The sequence below is a fragment of the Maniola jurtina genome, chromosome 1, assembly GCF_905333055.1.
Source record: "Maniola jurtina chromosome 1, ilManJurt1.1, whole genome shotgun sequence".
NCBI classification, from domain to species: Eukaryota; Metazoa; Arthropoda; class Insecta; order Lepidoptera; family Nymphalidae; genus Maniola; species Maniola jurtina.
In genome coordinates this window covers 386042-402453 of record NC_060029.1, presented here as the reverse complement: position 1 = coordinate 402453, position 16412 = coordinate 386042, and the positions used below count along the sequence as shown (strand labels likewise).

General features: G+C 38.0%; 1 protein-coding gene across 1 annotated transcript in view; it reads left to right on the top strand.

Annotated features, from left to right (window-relative positions):
- LOC123867060 (nephrin-like) overlaps positions 1–16412 on the top strand; it is a 370840-nt gene that overhangs the window by 109424 nt on the left and 245004 nt on the right. The window contains exon 4 of the mRNA XM_045908906.1: positions 5253–5388. Coding sequence (XP_045764862.1) covers positions 5253–5388 — 136 coding nt within the window. The remainder of the gene's footprint in view (positions 1–5252; positions 5389–16412) is intronic.

The following is a 16412-nucleotide window of genomic DNA, read 5'->3' as shown; positions in this document are numbered from 1 at the left end:
AAAAGTTCCCGGACGCAAGCTACCTCTGTACCTTTCATATAAATCGGTTAAACTCAACAGTTTAGCCACAGTTTTGTTTAACCATCTGTTTGTCATACAGACACACTTCGCATTTTTAATATTAGCATGGATTCTGATGATACTCCATCGAAACAGACAAATCTATTCAGTAGAATAAAGAAATTCATAAACATACATACAATACATGTACCCTGAAAATATAACACTCCTTTTTTTGTGCAGTCGTGTAATAATAAGCAGTCGACACGGAAATAAATATAATATCATTTCAATAAAATAATTGTTCCAGAATTCACAACAAGGCAGCTCGATAATTCCCCATAATAACATGATAACAGGCAGTCAAATTGAACGACGTCAACGGACAGTCGTCCTTCGGCAAATTTATCAAAACATTGAAAATTTTACGCGTTCAATATTTCGAATTCCGATGCGTTTAGTCCAATTATTTCCATAATTTTCAACAGAGAATATTCTTAATACTTACTTAATATTATAAATGCGAAAGTGTCTGCCTGTGTGTTACGAAATCACGTATGAACTGAACCGATTTAAATTAAAGGTACAGAGAATCTAGAGCCTGAGAAAGGACATAGGCTATTTTTTTATGCGAAAAAAGGTCTGTAAAGGGCTGCAATAGGGGATGAAAGTTTGCATGGAAATTACGTCATTTTTAAAGCTAGAAGATTGTAAGTTTGTAACTTATTTTTTTGGCTTTATACGACATTCAAAGTTTGCTAAAGTTTTACCCTAAAAAGGGTAAAAATATGCTATGCCTAGTTACAATACTGTTTACTAAGATATTACACTGATTGTGAGCAATTTACTCTTATCTCGCTATCTTCGAAGATATTCATCAGATCTTCACCAAAATATGGGACCACCTTTGAAGTGTGATTATCCTGGAAAAGAACGATTTCACATGGGATTTTAAAAACTTAAATCCACGCGGATGAAGTCGCGGGCATCAGCTAATATATTTATAAAGGAAAAAGTGAGTGACTGATCTAATCCTGTAATGCTAGATGTAAGTTTTGAAAAAATAAATAAAAAAAAAAAACAACGGCTGAAGATATCAGTCGGATTTTTCTTCGAATTTTATCTCGATACCGTAACAAATATCAATAAGTTAATTATTTAATGTTAATTAATTCATCATGTTAGCGAGTTTCCGATATTGAAATGAATGAATAATGAAATTGGGAACATGTTAACGTTAATGTGGGGTATTAAATATGGCATTAATGCCCGTCAAATTGGCGATGCGAGTGAGCAGTGTTTGGAGCCTGATAGTTAATGATAATGTGGGGCGGTCCGTCGCTCACACTGTGGTTCTCGGGTTGGTTGGCTTGCTGTGGTTGGTTAGAGTCATTAGAGCCGTTAGAGCCGTTAGAATTAGAACGTCGTTAGAGCCGTTAGAGTTAGAGCCGTGCAGTGGTGTGTCTGCTGAGGCGGACATCCGCTGGCGGAGTAACGAGGTGTTGTCGGCCCTTTGCGCTCCAGCGACAGCGGTGGGATGGAATTTCGTGAGATGTTTATTCGGTAGGGGCCCAACAGAACCACTGTGCTGTCTGTACTCCCCCGTGGCCGGTTGTATCCATGATGGATTTTGCTCATAAAAAAGGGTATTAAATATGGCAATAATGCCCGTCAAATTGACGAAGCGAGTAAGCACAGTGTGGATGGAGGCCGTCGACGAATCAACGTCCAAAACATTGTATCGCCCCACAAAATTAAACAAGTTAACAAGTAAGTACTATAAAATTAAATGAGAGAGAAAAATAAAATTAAATGAGATTTTCATATAACAAAAAAACTTAACCTAAGCATAAGTATCCGGGAATAGGTAATCCTGAAAAATCCAGGTTCGATGGATTTAGCTAAATCCAAGAAGTCTACAATATTATAGCGGAATCCAGTTAAAGCCTAATTGTGCACAAATACTAAGGTGCGACTTAGTGCTCCTAATTTATGTAAGTATACTAATATTAATCATGAGTTGCCATCCGTCCGATTCACACGCTAATCCTTGCCAGTGCCACGCCCTTTCCTTTTGCTGCTATTATAATCCTACACACCTGCAACAAGACAGTCTAACTAAAAAATATTCCAGTCAAATCAAGAATCCGAAGAAAGCCGAATTCAATTCGAGAAAGCAGAGTTCAAGAATTGTGTTCTGGTATGGTGGGTGTGGCTAGTACCCTACAGGCAAAACCGTATCGCCAAACGATTTAGCGTTCCGGTACAATGCCCCGTAGAAGCCGATAAGGGATACGGGGTTTATGTCATACACCTATCAAGGTAGTTCATTCCTTCCATTTCGACTTGCCACCAAGTAAGATCACAGTTAAGGGCTAAATTGCATCAGATAAAACAAAAGTCAAGCCGAAGGAAGTAAAGTTAAGCTAATTACGCACTCTATGGGCTGTCATAACTGAAAGGCTTTTATTTTAATAATTTTAAAGTTTTAAATATACCTTAAAATTTAAAGCAAAAATCGAAAAACTGCATATCTTTCAGCTCGCACATCAAAGTGTTTAAGAATTTGCCATATTGACTTTATAAGAATTTTTAAGAATTTTATATACCCAGTGACACTCACGCCCCATTATCAAATTCGGTTAGAATAAAACTGTGATACTTATTTCGTTTTTTAAAATTTTCTAAGACTATTTTGTCGCACGTGTATATCCTGCTCTTCTATTGATATTAATTTGATTTCAAAATCAATTACTATCTAACAATCTAATAACATTTGTACAGGCCGCTCATTATTGAATTCAATTATAATACTAGATGAAGCCTGTGATTTTGCCCGCGTGGATTTCGGATTTTAAAATCCGCAAATTCTTTGATTTTCTGTTTTCGACGATTAAAACAGCCTATGTTTATCTCCGTGATGCAAACTATCTCTAAACCTTTCGTCAAAAACAGTTAAACGGATGAGTCTAAAAAATCCCGTGGGAAGTCTTTGACGTTTCGGGATAAAAAGTAGCCTATGTCCTTTCCCGGGATGTAAGCTAATCCCATGCTAAAAATAATCGGGTCTTGGACCCGCCTTTGCGAAAAGTTGCGCACATGAACCAAAATTGTTTTAAATCAAATGAATATTTGATTCAAATCGATGGGGGAAAAATAACATTGAAAAGAGTAGATACATATAAATCAATAGTTTTCTTTGATGTTAAGTACAAAACATGCCTTTCAGCATCAGGTTTCAGCATAACCGTAAAAAGCTAACAGAAAAACAGACACATTTGCACATTAGTATGGATCTACGATTTCAATTTTCCTTTTCAAGGACTATTTAGAGCAAAGAAAATGTATTTGAATTAACTTCCTAACTATTGTTCTAGAGTTTAAGTGCTATAATAGAAATAAAGAAATTCTGGTTACAACACAACTATTTTAAACTCTTACGCATTTAAATTTAAGGATCATATTTGAATGGATACTTCACAAAGTTGACAAAATGATGCGATGGATATATTGTAACACTTATGACTTAGATGTTAGAGAGGGTTTTCCAATAACTTCGGTCGAGTGTTTGTTGAAGGTAGGATGCCATCTATAAAATCTATAAACTAGGACAAGGTGCTCAAAAACGCTGGATTTTCGAGCGTAAAATAATAATTTCCGTCTTTTCTTTTTAACCTAAAATAAGTTGGTTAGTATATTTTGTTATTACTGAAAATACCTTAAACTTTTGTAACAATATCCATACATTATTAATTTAAAACCATTTCTGACCAACAGAGTTGTTCATAATCTATACTTAATAAATAAAATTGGAGTGTCTGTCTGTAATTTCGAAATAACTACCTCATATTAAGCTCATATGGTTATTTGAACGATACCATAACTGAATCACACGTTTTTAAAATTTTTGTCTGTCTGTCTGTCTGTCTGTCTGTCTGTCTGTCTGTCTGTCTGTCTGTTTGAAAAGGCTAATCTTTGGAACGGCTGAACCGATTTTGACGGGACTTTCACAGGCAAGTAGAGGATTGACCAGGGCGTAAAATAGGCTACTTTTTTAACCGACTTTCAAAAAGGGAGTTGTGTTTTTCTACCTATTTACACCGAAATCTCCGAGATTTCTGAACCGATTTGCGTCATTTCTTTTTTTAATCGATAGAGGAACTTTGCGACATTGTTTCATAAAAAATTTGGAGTCCAACTCCTCAATCCTGATGCTGCAGGGGATCTGACCAATCCACGCGGGCGAAGCTGCGGGCATCAGCTAGTATGGAATAAATTGCCCAAGGATGTGGTTTTGACAAACTCCGTTATACAGTTGAAGAACAGATTGGACAAACATTTGGAAAACTTGATGCACTTCTAATATAGACGCATCAGCGAAAGCTTACAGTATTATAATCTAGTTACGGTTAAAATAAAACTTAGTATTTTTAAACCCGGACAGTACGACTACGTCCATCCTTCGAACTAGGACGAATCCGGGGAAACCAGGACGGATGGTGGCCCTGGCTGAAGGGATCGAGACCCTCACGGTTCCGAACTGGAGTTCCGACTTCCGTATCTCGTTAGCATACTAATGGACCCTCGAGGCGCTCATATTATTGTATTGTTGTATTGTTGCCGGCCACCCGAGGGGCCTCTCGACAGCGTTCCGCATTTAAGTCGCAACTTTGAACTTCCCGCAACACCCGATAGTTCCGAAAGTCTTAAACTTCGATAATTTTGTATCATACTTGTATGTGTCTGTTGAATTTTGTATTGCTAAACCCATGTCGATGTGTAATAAAGTTTTTTTAGTGATTTACTTCGTCACTAATATATGTCATTTTTTGTTGTTTATCAATATTTAAATTTTAACTACTTTTCAACTCTTGACATCTTAAAAATTCATAAATACGTCACAAAAATTAGCCCTTTGGGGCCTCATTGTCTATAGGTTTTTGAACTACAACATACCCTACCCCTTGCCACTTGAAATTCGCAACTCGCTGAGCTATGTCGGTTACCCTGGTTGTTTCATTACGTTACACTCATATGGATCGCCTCGTTTCTTAGAGAAACTCTTTTGAGAGAGAAACTTTAGAGAGAGACAAGAGAAGCGTAGCTTTCTCCATCGCCCACTGAGTGAATCTGAGCTTTCTTATGCGGCATATAGCGACCCTGCCTAGGCTATTTGTTTATAGCTGTACAGTGTACATAATATACATATACGAGTAGATTAGTTGTGTAAAGGTGAACACTCATTGTTGCAGCCGGCGTGCGCACGGTGGACGTGCAGGCGGTGGAGGGCATGGTGGCGCAGTTCCCGTGCGACCTGGGCACGGCGGCCAACGACAAGGTGTACATGGTGTTCTGGTTCCGGGACGACGCGGGCATCCCCTTGTACAGGTGAGTACTAATAGTAGGAACTTCCGTCTTGAGGCTGTCTTATATACTACTACCTACTATGCTCTACTACCTGTAGGCTGGTTGATTGTGTTATGATAATAACTTCGGACTTCCGTCTTGTAGTTGGGCTATGATACTATTACTACTATGCTCTACAGTCTTCAACCCTGTAGGCTGTTCGATTTGTGGACAATCCCAAACTATCCAGCACCGCAGGGGCGTAAGCTCTCTTAGCGTGGTGGTGGTGCATATTACTTGCGTGGTGGCTTTTGCTGCATGTTTAGTAGTTGCATAGCGCATGCTGCGTGTTGCGTCATACAGATTTGTGTGGTTTAACGGATTATTGCAAATTAAGCTTTTAGTTCCATGTTCTATTTGCGTGTTCTATCTCCTTTATAATGGCGAGTGCTCTGAAGAGTTGTTTGACGTCATTCCACCCTCTTTTTCTACAACCAAACCGCACGCCACCGCAAGCAATTTAACCCTTACAATCTGGGTGCCTGATGCACTTCGATAGCGCGTTGTGTCCATTTTTCAAGTGGAGTCAACTCCCTATTCTGCGGTGTTCTGGCATGGGGTTATTCAAGGGGCGGACCAACAAACTCCTGAAAGGTTGAAATCACTTAATATTCGACGGTAATCACTTAACATTAAGTTTAGGCCTGCTCGTTTGCTCGCTATTTACAAAAAATAACTCTTCTAATACGCAACGTTCGTACCACTAATCTATACATTCTATCTTTATGGTTTGGACTAGTTGCAGTGGTATACTGATAAGACTGAGAGCTTTAACTAAGCTTTGATTGTCAGTAAATACTTGAGTGCAAAAATTTATAACACCCCCCCCCCCCCCCCCCCCCACAAGTGAAGGTTACAGTAACTAGAAAAGAACTGATAACTTGCAAACGGCTAAACCGATTTTCTTAGATTATACACTCTCGATCAAGCCACCTTTCAAACAAAAAAAAAACTAAATTAACATCGGTTCATTAGTTTCGGAGCTACGATTCCACAGACAGATACACCCATACACACGTCAATCTTATAACACCCCTCTTTTTGGGTCGGGGGTTGAAAAATCTCCATTTTTGATTTAGTGACTTTTCGTTCTACTGGGACAATAAACATAATTCAAACAAGTAAACCTCATTAAGATAACGTAGACGTTATTATGTGATCGCGGCGGCGGGACTCAGGGACAGTATGCGGGACAGAATGCGGGACGGGCGGGACGGGGCAAGGCAGGGCAGGACGCTATAATTACTGCATACTACAGTAGGGTATGGGTATTAAATAATTTTCATTTGGTAAAGTTATTATTTTTCTTCACAGTGATTTCACATGTGATTTTTCACGGAAAGTGATTTTTCAATTCTCGCATTTACAATCGTTTGCCACATTAAATTGCCTAGGAATTAAAATATACTAACCATCAATATTTCGCAGGTTGCTTTTCTCAGAAAATGAATTTTCACACTTTGTTATTGTCAATGCGAAAATTCGGTTTTCGTGAAACGCAACAAACGATTGTTTACTACCTTAATTGATCTACATGGTTTTCTCTTTATAATACGCGGTGATGCGATTTTCTATTTAAATAAATAAATATTCCTTTATTTGGGACCGCGTCGCAAACACAGTACACCGAATAGCATACAGAGAAAAAATACAAAAACTTACAAATAAATATCTAAATATTTACCTAAAATACGGCTTTCCATGCATTTAAACACTAAAGCATGATTAAATATAATTTAATTATTATCAAACGTAGTGAGATTTTGATTCATGAATATTCACAGGTAAGGCACAGATAGCTATTACATATTAAAAGGATATTCACATGATTTTTCACATGCGATTTATGAAATAGTCCATCTCTACTGCACACAATGCACAAGTTTTCACTCCCCTACAACGTTACTGGGGTTTATGTCACAAAGTTCCAACTCTAAGTGAATGTAAAACTATGTTAAGTCTACTCCTAGCTAAAGTTTAGTCTGCTTCGTTAAGATTCCAAAAGCGAAGATTATAACTGCTGTGTATCACTCTTTGTTCTAATTTGACACTGCATGTTATGAGAATACTTTACAGTGCCTTTCGTGGAGTTAAACGTTAGGATACAAAGTTAGATGGAAAAGTTTTCACTTAATTAAATATGCAAACAAGAGAGTGGTTCTATTTTGGAATGAAAAATGGGCGGAAAATTTTTGACTGTACAAATTCAAATTCAAAGTGTTTTTATTCAATTAAACTTTTACAAGTGCTTTTGAATCGTCAAAAAATCTACCACTGGTTCGGAATGCCGTTCCCACCGAGAAGAACCAGCAAGAAACTCGGCGGTTGCTCTGTTCAACAGTACAGGGTAGGTACAGTTCGAAATTCAATTCGAAAACATAGTTTTATTTGTGATTGGTTGGTGACTCAAAATGGTTAGCGCCCACTGAGATTTTTGGCTCTATCATTTGTATGATTATGTAAAAGAAAGAGCGCTGTACTAACTTCTTTCCGTCTCATCAGCTCTAGTATTTTAATATGCAATGATGTTAAAAAAACCGTTCCGTTTCAACACGAGAAAAAACACGTTACGTATATGACCTTAAGTTTGTAATTTCTACCCGATTACGTCATAGCTGTACAAAGCGGGTCAGTTTTTGTCTCGTCACCGTATCAAGGGGTGCCATTAACTGGCACTAGCGGTCGTGCGGCTGATAACGCTGGCTGGCGGCGTGCCAGGCGCGGCCGGGGCCAAACTGTAGTATTATCTAGGGCTCTACCAGAAAACAAACATTGTGCTTCCACACTACTCCACAGACTAGCTACACTTGGTTAATTTTTTTTTTAAAGATTATTAGCCATGCTAAACACTACTCCTCTTTCCCCTCCAATTAAGCGTAAAGCTTGTGCCAGGAGTGGGTACGACAATAGTACGACGGGTGGGGTTTGAACCGCCGACCTTTCGCAATTCAGCCTGCTCCTCAACATTTGAGCTATCGAGGCTCTAATTGTTGATTTATCTCAGCATGCTTTTTGATATTGGATTGTTAACGACCTGCGGGATGATTCCCTAACTCAGTGTCTTACAATGGATGATAGCCACCGTCACCAAGCTCATTTTTAACCCATTGTTTTGTACCAAACAATATTTTAATATCACTCAGTGAAACATCGATTTAGAACCAACAACCTCAGTGATATCATTCTGTGATAGACACTGAGTTAGCACGCACGTTATCCCGCACGCGGGTTGGCGCGGGGGCTGTGCGGGTTTGCGGGGTATCCCCACCCCGATTGCCATCTCGAATCGACCTCCTCCTTTTCGGGGCAGAGCTGCCCCGAATAGGAGGAGGTCGACAGGTCAACATTTCAACTACCAGGCTATCATTGCTTCTTCGAATATTAATATTCAAACGCAATATAACGATTAAAGTATCAAATGAGGCGAACAATAAAGTTCGCGGCAAGAATTACAAACTAGCTGCAAAACTCCGAGCTTCACTGTTACAGTTTTCAGAACACGGACTGCGATCGTTTTTGCTTTTATACTCATACCTACTTCTATTCTACGTTATTCAATTATGGCTGCTCGATACCGTATTGTGTTATCATGATATCATCCTCTACTATCTCGAGTTGGAATACAAAGGCCTTGTATGTCTTCACGAAAAGTAAAGGAATATTGGAAGGATTTTTACCTTGTTATTTAAACCATTCAAAAGTTGTCTTTGTAGTTTGTACACAACATGAAATAAAGCTATTCACTTTGTTGAACGTTTTTTTTCGACCTCTCTGGCGTAGTGGTGAGCGCTGTGGTCTTATTTGCGGGAGGTCTCGGGTTCGATAGCGACAGGGGGAATTTTATAATTTCTTAAGGGTTTTGTAGACCTTGGCCTTCCTAGTTATCAGCCATTTTCATTATTTTCCAAAATAGCGGCCATGCATAAAACTTGTATTGATCAATAGCTTGTTTGCTGGTAGAATGACCACTTAGTAGCTGCATCTAGATTTATACAATCGCCATAGTCAGCTACGCTTGCCAATGCGGATTGGAAGACTTCACGCGAATTCGGGAACATTATGGAGAACTCCATAGTGACAAGAACTATTTCTATCACTATGTAGACCTCTCAGGCAGGCAGGTTTCCTGGCGGTGTTTCAACTGTAAATAGCTCCGAAAAAGCGGGATTAAACTCCAGACCCCACGATTAGATTGCTGACGTCTTAATCACTAGGATATTACCGCTTTTTCAGTTTATTAAAGTCAAAGTCAAAGTCATTTATTCAAGTTGTGTACTATTGTACACTTTCTGATTCTTTCTTTCTTTATTATTCAACAAAAAGCGAACGAACGGCGCAACGGCGTAAAGAAGGCGACGCTATTTATGTCCAACTTTAAAATTCATTAGCGAAAGTCTGAATTGTTGCAGTGTTTATTACATCTGCAGGCCGCGACCGGCGGGCGCGGCGCGCGGCGGCCGGAGTGCAAGAAACTGCGTCGTCACTTCGCCAGTTCGGCGTCATAATTAATTCATACGGGTACGGCCTCGCTTCTTGCCAAGGCGGCTTGCAAATTAACACGTATTATAAGAAAGCCAAATTCTATCCTTCATTTCCTTCTCACCCAAAAGCCAGTTAAGGCTTTTAGGTGATTAGGTGACAAGCACTTTTCTGAAAATCAACAAGCGACGATGGCGACAGTTTCAGTGTCATCTAAAACAACCAGCAAATCAGAAGCCGGGAAGGTCGACCTCGCGCCCGGCGACACAAAATTAGTTACCGGGAGTGAAGATGATCAGACCGGCAAGACTGCCGAGGAAAAAAGTCCTTACAAAGGCCACATCGCCCAGATCCTCTATCCAATGCCAAAATGCCAAGATCCCATTTTTGTGAATTTTGACCTTGAGTATATATTTTTTGCAAATGTGAAAAAGATTGGGACTTTACACAGTTTATTCATATCGGTATTCCCAATATTCGTACCAATTTTTAACTCTATGCGAATTATTGTATCCTTGAATGTCTATTTTGACCGGACTGTACCTAATATATATTATTATATGCCAGTCTGAAATGAGCTTCACTCAAAGTACCTATATATTCTCACTCATTAATTTTTACAAGCTATTTAAGGTTACATAATTTTATTTTTGCTGAGATAGGTAATCAGAAAATAATACATTGTTTATCCTTTAATACCATGACTACATTAAAAAGTAAAAATAACGAATGAATACATGTCTAAGGTAAACTAAGCTGAAATATCTAGACAAACAAAATAATCCCAAAGAGAAAATAATGTTTTATTTGTGTTCAATTAACTATATTATTTCGTACAAAAATCCTTTTCTTCTACATTTTCTAAGATATTCTTTTTACAACAGGCGATGTAATTAATTAAAAGAAATAAATGATAAGTTTTCAAGGTGCCTTTTTATTAATTCATTGGAAGCGAAGTTCCATTAATACTGTGACGGCCTCGTCACGGTTTTATCTCAACGATTTTTTTTTCATATTTTCTTAACTTGACAAAAGTGACCCCAGATTCTAGGTAATGCGAGGGTGCCGTGGACTCGTAATTATAACCCCACTATATTATATGCCCGCCCGCGACTTTATCCGAAGGGAATTAGGTTTTTAAAAAATCTCGAGAAAACTTATTGATTTTACGGAATAAAAATATTTTCTTACTAACAAAAGTCAAAGGATTTAAGGTAATGCGGAGGTGACGTGGACTCTTAATTATAACTCTACTATGCAGCTATATGATGCCCGCGACTTTGTCCTCGTGGCGTTTTATAAATCTGGTGAAACTCATTGATTTTCCGAGATAAAAAAAAATATTTAGCCAATGACCGTTTTCGAGATACAATAATATCTTTTACTTTTGTCAAAATCAGTAAACCATGAAAAGGTTACAAACACAATGACACTTTTCACATTTACTATACTAGATGGTGCCCGTAATTTCGCGTGGATTTAGGCGTTTTTAAAAGTTCCATGGGGTTTCTTTGATTTTCCGGAATAAAAAGTAGCCTAAATTCGCCTCCGGAATGCAAGATATTTCCATATATTTACGAAATCGGTTAAACGGATGAGCTGTAAAAAAGTCAGACAGACAGACACACTTTCGCATATAACATTAGTATTTGTCTGAGCCCTAAAATTGTAACCCCATTTACATAATTAAGAGGTACAATAGACCCCGCAACTTTTCATATTAATTAAAAAGCCGAATCCCCGTCCGCACCTCGCAAACTCCTCGAGTATCCATCCCACATCTGGAAAGTCCGAAAGTTTAATACGTTCGGAAAGTTCCCAAATAATTCACTGTTTTACCCACTTAAGACAAATTGCTTTGGCCGTTTTAGGGTTTTTTCAACTCGTAATTTTGCCATTCCCCGCTCCACTCCGCTCCACTCCGCTCCACTTGGGAAACTAGATCGAGGACTGCAGGAGCCGGCTTGTTTTAGTCTTTCGTTCATTTAGCTTTCGACACTCTTGGTTTATTCCAATTTAATAATTATTTATTATATTAAACTGGGATCAACCAAGAGTGTCGAAAGCTAAATGAACGAAACGTCTTCTCTGACCAGGGCGCGTTTGGAGCCCTCGTTACTTTACTTAAGTTTATGTTAATAATTTAGAACCATAACAACATTATCTTACAAATTCAACAATTGACAACCAGTGGTCTATTTTGAGTAAAGGCTAACTTAACTTTGAGTTTGCAATTTTTTATTGCGGAAAATCGAAGAGTTCCCATTTCCCATGGAATTTGAAAACCTAAATCCACGCAGACTAAGTCATGGAGCATCATCTAGTTAACAATAAAATCAATTGAATACATCAGTTTACGTGTAAGTTTCGTCGAAAGTTCAGTTCACGTAATCGTAAGATGCTCGCAGTGAAATGTATAGTGCTCTCGAGTCCCCACTCCCACATTCTTGACTCGCTCGCCGACGCAAGGAACTAACGCTCACTGTTACTTTGCTAATAAACCGAATAAAAGTACTGTACAATTGCTTTTATTGAATTTTATTACTAACAACCACAGTTTACGATATTTAGGGAACTTCCACCCAAACGTCGATGCTTCGACGTCACTCGCAGGCGACAAATATTCGTACATTTGCTGCAGAGAGCCCTAATGTAGCCCTATTTTTCTATACTTACACATCGCCATAGCCTAATATTTGAGATATTATCATCAATTAGAGCCTCGATAGCTCAACGGTTGAGGAGCGGACTGAATTCCTATACTCAATGACTGATATAATCCATACTTAATATTATAAATGCGAAAGTGTGCCTGTCTGTCTGTCTGACTGCTACCTTTTCACGATTAACCGATTAACCGATTCTGACGAAATTTGGTATAGGGTTAGCTTATATCCCAGGGACGGACATAGGCTACTTTTTATCCCGGCAAATCAAACAGTTCCCGCGGGGTTCCTAATGACCAATCCGCTTAACCGATTTGTACGGTATTTGGTACCGACTACCGAGGTAGCTTGCGTCCCTGTAATTGACATTGGCAACTTTTTATCCCGGAAAATCAAACAGTTCCCACAGGATCTTTAAAAACCTAAATCTATGCGGACGAAGTCGCGGGCACCCTCTAGTATTTAATATTTATCGATACAAATCTATTAAAAAATCTAAAAATATCGATATATCGAATCACTTTTACATTCGCGTCGCCTACAATTTTTAGAAATAAAGCAGATTATGAAAACACAGAATACCTTTTTGTTCCGAGCTCGTTTACCGGCAGACCAGCGAATAGGTATTGTATAAAATATTTTTCATTGGATGTGGTTGCGTATAAAAAGTGTATTGGATAGTTCTATTTTTCATCGAAATTAATATTTTTAGCCCGACCGAGTTAGATAGCCTATTTGGCAAAACAAAACAAAGAACTTTTATGATTTCAGTTATGCATTGATATTTTTTTTTAATTATTCATTTATTGAACTAGCTGATACCCGTGACTTCGTCCGCGTAGATTTAGGTTTTTAAACATCCCGTGGGAACTCTTTGATTATCCGGGATAAAAAGTAGCCTGTAAGTCACTCTAAAGGGCTTTAACTATACCCTTGCACAAAATCAAGTCAATCCGTTACTCCGTTGCGACGTGATTGATGGTCAAACAATAAACCTTCATGTTTTTAAGCCCCGACCCAAAAAGAGGGGTGTTATAAGTTTTAAGTTTGACGTGTGTATCTGTGTATCTGTGTATCTGCGTATCTGTCTATGGTATCGTAGCTCCTAAACTAATGGACCGATTTTAATTTGTTTTTTTTTTTTTGTTTGAAAGGTGTCTTGATCGAGAGTGTTCTTAGCTATAATCCAAGAAAATCGGTTCAGCCGTTTGAAAGTTATCAGCTCTTTTCTAGTTACTGTAACCTTCACTTGTCGGGGGTGTTATAAATTTTTAGTTTACACTTGTTAACTTCAGTTTCCTTCCGAGACTCGAAACGATTATTAAATACTGTCATTGTCTAGATCATAAACTAATTAAAACAGTTATTCGCTATCAGTATTTTAAAGATCAAATCTCTCGGTAAACCTCTACGCGTCGTAGACGGTGCCTCCGTGCAATTTAATTTAAGATGACATATTTTCAATTGTTCATTAATAGCTGCTTTTCTGAGTGATGCTTATAATCTCTTCGTGTCTCAGATAAATACAAAACCGTATTATTTTTAAACGCCAATTGAACCACTAAATAACTTCGCCGATAACGAGTTACGTTGTATCGACTATCGACTCGCAGCGTGAACATCCCGAATTATCGTAAACTAGTGACCCAATACACTCCATACGTGCCCTGTCCCACCACTAGATTAAAACGCTACATCAACCGAATTTACACCTTATCACGAGGCATTAAGAGTTAATGCACGTGTAAAGTTAAGTCGGTGTTTGTAAGTAGGGGGGTTATTTGTTGAATTTATCGCAGAGGGATATATTTTCCGATCGTTGCATAAAGTGGATAACGTTTCAGTTAGCGGTAATGGTCTTGCTGCCAGCTTGATTGGCTCTTTGGAAACGTTCTCGTGGCGTGCATTTTATGTGACTTTATCGATGTGAAAATTAAGTGCTTTTAAAGGGATTTCTTAATTATGTTTTACCAGGTTTTATCCTCAACTTCGTCCGTTTTTTGTGTCATAATATAAATTATTATGTGACTCTTTTCACAAAGTGGCATAATTTATTGAAGATTCATCATCATCGTCATCAGACTGTGGATGTCCACTGATGGACATAGCTCTACCCTAAAGAACCCTGCCCTCAGCTTTCCTCATCAGCGTCCCACACTAAGCTTGCCTATACGCGGTCTCCACTTGAGGGCTTTCCGACTCTAACGGCATGGCCTGCCCACTGTCACTTAAGCTTGCTAATAGTTTGGGCTAAGTCAGTGACCTTGGTTCTCCTGCGAATCTCCTCATTTCGGATCTTATCCCTCAGGGGAACTCCTAACGTAGCCCTCTCCATAGATTGCTGAGCGACTTTGAATTTGTGGACTAGGCGGTAGGTTCTTTAATTTTGTTTCAGATAGTTGTGTTTCTATTTTGAATATTAAGTATACTTACAGATTGATGTAGATACCATTGTACACTCGGAAAAATAATTCGCTTGGCAGAGCATACTAATGCGCGCGTATGTATAACACACAAAGATACGACCCGATGCTATCCGATAATAGATACACTCACACTTACTACACTCACTCACACTTCTAGATAACCTTACCAGTCGTATAGGGTTGCAAATTTCACATTCGTCAACATAGTTCTGATGGCCGAGTGGTAATAGTGTTGAAGTTCTTAAATATGGCGTGAGTTCTAATCCTAGTGGGGGATTGCTTTTTTATTTTTGCAATTATTTATTTTGTCTTCTTTATACAGTCAAAATTATCATACTTTCAAACAATATAATTATAAGCAAGAAAAAACAAAAATAATAACACTTTTCTATTTTAGAAGTTATTTATTTGTCTTTTGTGCAGTTCATAAATTATTATAATAAGCAAGAAATAAATAAGACGCTTGTCAAAAAATTAACACATCAAGTTAACAGAAAGTATACAAAAGAGGAAAAAAAATTGACATACTTTATCTACTCCTATTACTCCTATAGTAATTTAAAACCAATATCAATGTGAAGTATGCTAAAAGTCGGTTAAGTATGAACGTAATGTTTTATTTACGTTTTGGGTTACTTTTAGGTTTGTGAGATGAATCAACATGTTAATTACTTAGTTAGAAATCAAAATCAATTATAACTTCTAACTGCAATAACAATAATATCACTCACAAATAGAATTAAATTAATTACCTATACTTTATTTAATAATGTATAAAGGTAGGCTACCCTCGTAAGCTATTACTTTTTGTAATCGACTCGTCATGTTAGTAACCATATTCCAGCAAGTATATGCTGCCCCACAGAGACTCCCAGGTTGAAGTTACCACTTTATTCAAAGTATAATATATCGTTTACCTGTTGTTCTATTATTATGGTATTTTACGTCCATCCTTGTCCGACTCAAAAGATTTTTCATTAGTAAAAATAACAACGTAATTACATCAGTCAAAGTTTATATATTTCATTGCAAAATGAAAGTCTATGTTCCTGGTGCAAACCATTCGTAATATTTTCTTCGTAATGTATACCGGCAGCAAGCAAATGCTTCCGCACAGTTTGTAGAACAACATTGTGCTTGGTCGCTGTCAACCAAGTTTTTAAAAAGGAATCCACGCTATGCATTGCAACGATTTCTTGGTGGTGATGTTACTCCATCTTATAAGCTGATGGTTTGAGCCCAGGTCAACAATTGTCTACATGCCCCGTGTCTCCGTAGTAACAGACCCACAAGCGCACGGTATTCATCTGTAAATGATTATATCCTGGATTAATACATATGTTACTTTTTATCCCGGAAAATTAATGAGTTCCCACGGGATTTTTAATAACCTATATACACGGGAATGAAGTCGCGGGCATCAGCTAGTATTTAC